The sequence below is a fragment of the Otolemur garnettii genome, unplaced genomic scaffold (assembly GCF_000181295.1).
Source record: "Otolemur garnettii isolate 467f Iridium unplaced genomic scaffold, OtoGar3 scaffold00003, whole genome shotgun sequence".
In the NCBI taxonomy this organism is placed as follows: Eukaryota; Metazoa; Chordata; class Mammalia; order Primates; family Galagidae; genus Otolemur; species Otolemur garnettii.
In genome coordinates, this window is record NW_003852398.1 from 8,522,825 (window position 1) to 8,530,733 (window position 7,909).

At 44.5% G+C, this 7,909-nt stretch overlaps 1 protein-coding gene across 1 annotated transcript in view; it reads right to left on the bottom strand.

The window, feature by feature from the left end:
- The window catches only part of RARS (arginyl-tRNA synthetase), a 38,704-nt gene extending 32,691 nt beyond the window's left edge, over positions 1-6,013 (bottom strand). Inside the window, exons 1-2 of the mRNA XM_003781962.3 lie at positions 5,912-6,013; positions 3,674-3,808 (exon numbers count right to left, since the gene is read on the bottom strand). Coding sequence (XP_003782010.1) covers positions 3,674-3,808; positions 5,912-5,956 — 180 coding nt within the window. The 5' untranslated portion in view covers positions 5,957-6,013. The remainder of the gene's footprint in view (positions 1-3,673; positions 3,809-5,911) is intronic.
- Between the last annotated feature and the right edge of the window lie 1,896 nt (positions 6,014-7,909).

Consider the following 7,909-nt stretch of genomic DNA (forward strand, 5'->3'; position numbering starts at 1 on the left):
AAAAAAAAAAAAAGATGCACTGACAAGAGTAGTGCTCTCTTATCTGGAATTTGCAGAGACCCATAGTACAAAGAATCTGTCCCAAGGCATCTAAGATATCCATGGGAAATGCCCCACGGTGTTACTTCCTGCATTTCTTTTAGCATAACAGAAAGTGGGAGGAAGGAATAAGAACTGACTGAATCCTCAGCTCTGAGAAAATAATAGTATAAAATCAATACAAAATAACTTTACATCAAATACTAGAAGTGAAAACTCAATGGACAAAAAAAGAATTAAAAGATGTGTCCTATTGGCCAGGTGAGGTGACTCACGCTTGTAATCCTAGCACGTTGGGCGGCTAAGGCAGGTATTTCCTCTGAGCTCAGGAGGAGTTTGAAACCAGCCTGATCAAGAGCAGGAAACCCTGCCTTCACTAAAAAATATACAAAAACTAGCCAGGTGTTCTGGCAGGCACCTGTAGTCCCAGCTACTGGGAAATCTGAGGCAAGAGGATCACTGGAACCCAGGAGTTTGAGGTTGCTGTGAGCTATTATCATACCATGGTACCCTACTTAGGGTGACAGAGTGAAACTGTCTCAAAAAAAAAAAAGGGGGGTATTGACCTGTCAAAGCAGGAAATGAAAGGGAAGAAAACAGGTCATGTGAACATACCATAAAAATAAGTAGTTTTGTCTCCCGGTTAATCCCACATTAGACGGACTCCTACCCTTCTTACTTGCTATTTTCCTTTTCTTTGAAATGGAACATATTCACTTAACCTGTTGACTGCTGCACACTCAGAAACCAATTGTGCCCACAGGGTCACTACCACCAAATGAAGAATTTATTTGAACGCTTACACCATCATTTGCAGTCAGAAGATTAAGATAGCATACAGTTATCACTATTACTGTGCTTGTCATACCTTCACAAAGTTATCTAGTTCCACCACCACACTGTTGAATGCCTGGAAAGTATATACATCTTTGGTTCTTTCCCTAGCACCTTACATTGTACCTGCCATATAGCAGGTTATCAAAAAATGAATAAACACACATGCTGGCGCCCGTGGCTCAAGTGGCTAAGGTGCCAGTCACTTACACCTAGGGTGGTGAGTTCGAATCCAGCCCTGAGCCCAAGAGTTTGAGGATGCTGTGACCTATGACACCACGGTACTCTACCAAGGGTGACAAAATAAGAGTCTGTCTCAAAAAGAAAAAAAAAAATACAGAAAATTATATTTCGGCCAGGTATGGTGGCTCAAACTTGTAATCCTAGCACTCTGGGTGCAGAGGCAGGAAGATCAATTGAATCAGTTGAGTTCAGGAGTTTGAGCCTGAGCAAGAGGGAGACCCTGTCTCTACTAAAATAGAAAAACTACTACACTTGTAGTCCCAGCTACTTGGCAAACTGAGGCAGGAGGATCACTTGAGCCCAAGAGTTTGAAGTTGCTGTGAGCTATGATGATGAACAGCACTCAAACCCAGGACAACAGACAGTGTCAAAAAAAAAAAAAAAAGAAAGAAAGAAATTATATTTAAATTCACCAAAAAAGCCTGATTTTAGGGTTTAGTAATCATTTCGTCATCACTGACTCCACTCAATGACATACTCAAAAAAAAAATACAAATCAGCTTTTCACACTCTGAAGATTTCCAAATACTAAAGTTATTTAGATATCATCTTAAGATCCAAAACTTACTAAAATAAATTTCAGTATTTTATTTTTAAAGACGGGGTCCTGTTATGTGTGTGTGATATACACAGAATCCACTATACTGGATTTCTTTTTTTGCAGTTTTTGGCTGGGGCTAGGTTTGAACCTGCCACCTCCTGTATATGGGGTCAGCACCCTACTTCTTTGAGCCACAAGCGCCACCCTGTACTTGATTTCTGTACCATGAAAATTAAAGATTATCATCAATTTAATGCTTTTGCTTTGTTTCACATGTGATGCTTTCAAGTCAGAGGATGGAGCTGACACGAGCCAGGGAAAGAAGGCAGAGTGAATGGCCATCCCAGGCGTTCTCTCATTCCTCTGTAGCCTGCTGGTTTTAGGTGTGTTCACTACTTGTATTCAGTTGCTCACTAAGTAGGAGAAAGCTTTTGCACATGAACCAACATGCCTTCCATATTACACTGATCTACACATAAGAGCTAATTTGCATTACAGAAATGTTTATTAGAATACACTGTATTTCCTTTTGCATCGTTTCCCTCATAGTCTCTAACACTTATGAGGTATTCAATAATACTTTTGAATTAAAATAAATACAACAGAATTGAGTATAAATAAATGCTAAATGCATGATATAACCAGAAAAGTGAGACTCTTTTGGAAAGATTCCACGGCAATAGAATCCTGTGATTTTAGAAGACTCTAAGACCAATCTCCTTCAAGCACAGTAGATCACAAACAGGTAATAACAGAGAGTTCATAGGAGTAGGGCAGAGTCTGAGATTAGTAACGGAGGCCAGGCAGGGTAGCTCACGCCTATAATCCTAGCACTCTGAGAGGCTGGGGCAGGTGGACTGCCTGAGCTCAGCAGTTCAAGACCAGCCTGAGTAAGAGCAAGACCCCATCTCTCCTAAAATTTGAAAAATTAACTGGGTGTCGTGGTGGGCACCTGTAGTCTCAGCTACTTGGAAGGCTTAGGCAAAGAGGACCTCTTGAGCCCAAGAGTTTGAGGTTATTGTGACCCAGGGCACAAAGTGAAACTGTCTTTAAAAAAAAAAAAAAAGATTAGTAATAGAGTCAGCTTTGAGAAAAAGATGAATGCCAGTGCTGCCCTAATAGAAGTAGTACTCATATATACACCCACAGGAGTATAATTATGAGAATGAGGTCATACTTTGGGATATACCATTAGTAAACCTGAAAAACTGGCCAAAAGACTGAAGCAAGCTCATTTTTTTTTTTTTGACAGAACTGGTAATATTAGGATATTAGATACAGTACAAGCTTCTAAGAAAAGAAATGTTTTGAAATATTAAGTGGAAAAAATCCAAATGATGCTGTAAAATATAAAAATGAAACTGTAAAATAACTAACTTAAAGCAGAGAGGTATGTCGGTGTATTTTCAAATATCTCCTTCAGGATGAAGTCAAAGATTCAAAAATCAAAAAATAAATTTTAAACCTGAGCTTAAGAAATATATCAACCATACCTAAAGCCTACGTTAAACTAGCTAAACATTTAGTATAATTAAACATTTCAAAGGCTCCTGGAAACACAGAATAACACCTGCTTCTTCCTTTGCACCAACTGACTCAGTCCTTACTTGTCCCACACAGGGGAAAGGATCAGGTTTCTATCCTTTTTCCAAACTCCATTCAGAATCTTTGGTAACAAAGGTTTTTTTTTTTTTTTTTGAGACAGAGCCTCAAGCTGTCCCCCTGGGTAGAGTCCCGTGGCATCACAGCAACCTCCAACTCCTGGGCTCGAGCGAGTCTCCTGCCTCTGCCTCCCAAGTGGCTGGGACCACAGGTGCCCGCCACAACGCCTGGCTATTTTTTGGTTGCAGCCATCATTGTTGTTTTGGCGGGCCTGGGCTGGATTCAAACCCACCACCTTAGGTGTGTGTGGCTGGCGCCTTAGCTACTTGAGCCACAGGTGCCGAGCTGTAACAAAAGTTTTTTAAAAAATGTAATTCAAAGTGGAGAATAAAACTGAAACTCAAGAGTACTCACCTTTCGAAGAATATTTATTCGATACTTTAATTTTAAATTTTCTTCTCTTAACTGCTCCAAATTTGGAGAAGCCTCTAAAGAGCCACAGTTTTTCAACCGGTCAATTTCAGCAGTGAGAGATTTAATCTCCTTTTCCTATAAAAGGAAAAGCACTTTGTTCAGTCCAGTAGGGTCAAAGACTTTCAAGATAAGATAAATTGTACCATAAACTTCCTTCCTCATCTCCCCTCCCTGCTAGGGCATGGCAGGACCAGGGGAATGATGGATTTTCCCTTTGGCAAGCTGTAATTTTTTCCCCTCAGAGATTTTTGCTGATATTTGCATATTGTCTTTAATATGCAAAGCATAAAGCATGTACAAGCTGCCCTATGTAGGATGTGTGTGTTGGGGAGAAAGGATTAGTAGTGTTAAGCATATAATGGGATAAGTTCATACCTTTTCCTTCTTTGGCTTAATAAATTACTGTGATTTAGAGAAGGCACTAGTTAAGTTCCAAGGTGAACACCGTACTTTTGTTCCCAATTTTATTTGGGATTCCCTTTTTTTTTTTTTGAGGCAGAGCCTCCACCTGTCCCCCAGGGTAGAGGGCCGTGGCATCACAGCTCACAGTAACCTCCAACTCCTGGGCTCAAGCGAGTCTCCTGCCTCAGCCTCCAGAGTAGCTGGGACCACAGGCGCCTGCCACAACACCTGGCTATTATTTGGTTGCAGCCGTCATTGTTGTTTGCCGGCCGGGATGGATTCGAACCTGCCACCTTGGGTGTATGTGGCTGGCGCCTTAGCCACTTGAGCCACAGGCGCCGAGCCATAACTTGGGACTTTTAAAAACCAATTGTTGGCTTGGCTCCTGTGGCTCAAAAGGCTAAGGCGCCAGCCACATACACCAGAGCTGGCAGGTTTGAATCCAGCCCAGGCCTGCCAAACAACAATGACAACTATAACCAAAAGTAGCTGGGTGTTGTGGTGGGCGCCTGTAGTCCCAGCTACTTGGGAGGCTGAGGCAAGAGAAATCACTTAAGCCCAGGACTTGGAGGTTGCTGTGAGCTGTGATGCCACAGCACTCTACCCAGGGTGACAGCTTGAGGCTGTCTCAATAAATAAGTAAGTAAATACCAAAATGTCTTTTTCGTTCTATTTAAAATACCTCAAGGATCTGCTGTTTACCCTTTCTGACAAAACATTTTTCCCATTTCTTCTCTATTCTTTTCTTCTATTCTATTTCTTCTCTATTCTATTTCTTCTCCAGTTCCTTAGACCAGGCTCTGTTCTTTAATACCTAAAACTAAAGACATGTCAATTTAAAAAGAAAGAAACCCTCCAACTTAACTGCAAAACTCAGGGATAGATTCCTCACCTGGTATTTCACAATATTTACCAGGAGAAAGTTACAGCCAAAACCCAAATTGCCATAAACAAGCAACAAGCATATGTTATATTCCAGGCGCCGAGTTAAACACTTTCCAGAAATTATCTTTATAAGCACCGCGATCAAGTAAGACAGTCCTCACATCTCCACACTGATAAAAAATACGTGGCTGGAAACAGTAAAGAACTCGCCAATTTACTTGATCAACTTGTACTTTCTGATCGCAGACAACATAAAGAATGAGAAAGAATAACTCTATTCTAGAACAGGATAGAGTATTGTATTTTCCTATCACAACTCCACATCTGGACATAAAAAGTAACAGAACCGTGCCGCTTCCACCGTGTTAAGTCGCGACTGTTCTTTCCCCACCAATGCTGAAGGCAGAGAGCAAACTCCCCGATGTCTGACATTGAACAGGAGCATTCTTTGATGTCAGAGAAAACGGTGCACATCAGGACCCAGGGTTCCTGACCCGACCGCAACTTGCCTATCCCCCTGCATCCTCCAAGAAAGCACGTGTGCGCGCAGGAGAGGAGGTGGATTGGGAAGAGACTTGTGTGGGACGTGGTAGGCTCCAGCTCAGAGAGGTCTGGAGAGGGTGGCACTCTCCACTCCGCCGAGTGTCACAGTCACACGAGCCTTGCTCTTCTCGCCCACCCCTTCCAGCTCCAACAGAAGCGGCAACCGAGTTTTTGGGAGGGCGTGTGCCTCCAAGGCAGCGCACGCCGGGGTCTCGGGACCCTGCCGCAGCGTCTGATTCGACCAGGCTGTCCTCGCCTCGGTGTCCCACTCGCCCGACGCTGCTCCGGCCGGAGCCAGGGCCCACTCCCACCCCGCCACGCCTTTCCGCCGGTCCCGTGAGACCCGACCTGCTGCAGCAGCCGCGCGGAGCACTGAGCCACCAGCCCGTCCATTCTCCCGTTAGCGCCTCACACGCCAAGTGGCCGGAAGCGGAAGCAACCAGCGGCTCCCGGAAACGGAACCCTCCCACCGGCCCGGGGTCACGTGGGACTAGCTGCCGCCGCGGCCGCTGCTGCTGCGCCTGCTGCCTCCTGGCGGGATCCCGGCGATACTGCTAGGAAAACCCACGGGAAGAGGCCGGGAGGACGGGGCGCGGTCGCTCAAGCCTTGTAATCCTAGCACTCTAGGAGGCCGCATCAGGTGGATCGCTCGAGCTCAGGAGTTCGAGACCAGCTCGAGCAAGAGTGAAGACCCCACCCCCCCACACACTGAAAATGAAAACTGAGGCAAGAGGATCGCTTTAGCCTGAGAGTTTGAGGTTGCTGTGAGCTATGATGGTACAGCACTCTATCAAGAGCGACTAAGTGAGCCTCTGTCTCAAAAAGAAAAAAAAAGTCAACCAGGAGCGTGACTGCAGCCCGTGGGATGTCAGGGCGAGCAGAGAGGAAGGAACTAAGTGGCCAGAGCTGCCCCATGCTTGGATTGACTTGCACTGAGTCACTTACCTAGAGCCCTGTTTCTCAAGGGCCTCGGTTTGCCCATCTATGAAATGGGCATGGGACAAAGCCATTCATTTGTTTAAACAGCGGTGATGTGCCAGACACTTCCAGACTCTGGGGATACAGAGAAAACAAGATAGACTAGGTTCCGGTTCCCATGGTGGCTACATTTTAGAGTGGAAAGATATAATAGACCAAAAAAGGAAAGAATGACCTCAGAGTTTTAATGGCCAGGAAGTTAATGTGACAGAGTGACTTGGGTCGAATAGGCATCTCTGAACGTTTGAGTTAAAATCTTTTTTATTACACCAGTTGCGGTGGCTCATGTTTGTAATCCCAGCACTCTAGAAGTCTGAGGTAGGCGGATTGCCTGAGCTCAGAAGTTGGAGACCAGCCTGAGCTAGAGCGAGCCCCACTCTCTAAAAAGTAGCTGGATGTTGTGGGGGGCACCTGTAGATCAACTATGGGGGAGGCTGAGGCAAGAGAATCACTTGAGCCCAAGAGTTTGAGGTTCCTGTGAGCTATGACACTATGGCATTCAACCCCAGGATGACAGAGTAAGACTCTGTCTCAAATAAATAAATAAATAAAAGGTCTATATTTCTGCTTATGTGTGATTGGGACATTGGTACTTTAAGATAGGACTTTGCCAACCTCCTCTTCTGCTGGCAAATTAATAAATTTCCTTTGCCTTTTCCTCAAAACACTTGTCCTTGTTCTTCTGACATGGCCTTGGGAAAAAATGCTAAACTTTCAGTAACATCTGTACATCAAAAGGTGAAGCAAAGGCTATGAAGGCACTCAGCACATATGCTATGTAAACTGGCCAGCACCACCCCACAGTTGGTGGTCTCTAAAAGGGAAGAATGCTGGGTCTGCAAGGTGGCTCATGCTGAGAATCCTAGCATTTTGTGAGGCCAAAGCAAGTGGACTGCCTGAGCTCAGTTCAAGCCTAGCCCGAGCAAGAGTGATACTCCATCTCTACTAAAAATACCCAATGAATATTGTGGCAAGTGCCTGTAGTCCCAGCTACTCAGGAGGCTAAGGCAAGAGGATTACTCCAGTGCAAGAGTCCAAGGTTGCTGAGCTATAATGATGCCTGGGCAAGTCTACCCCAGGGTGATAAAGCAAAACTCTGTCTCAAAAAAAAAAAAGAAGAAGAAGAAGGAACACTGGCCATCTAGGTAGGGGAATCCAGCAATCTTTGGAAAGAGCTGATTTCTGTTTAACCCTCAGGGAAAAAACACCAATGGCTGTTAGCAAGGGGGAGGGTATAAAGATATAGTGTCTGTCTAACTTCTTATCCCATGCTGCCCAGGACCTGAGTTTTCAAGGCTTCTCTGAGGTCTTCTTGATCAAAAATAGGTCCATTCAGTCTGCTGGAGGACAGAGGATTTTTTTTTTTTT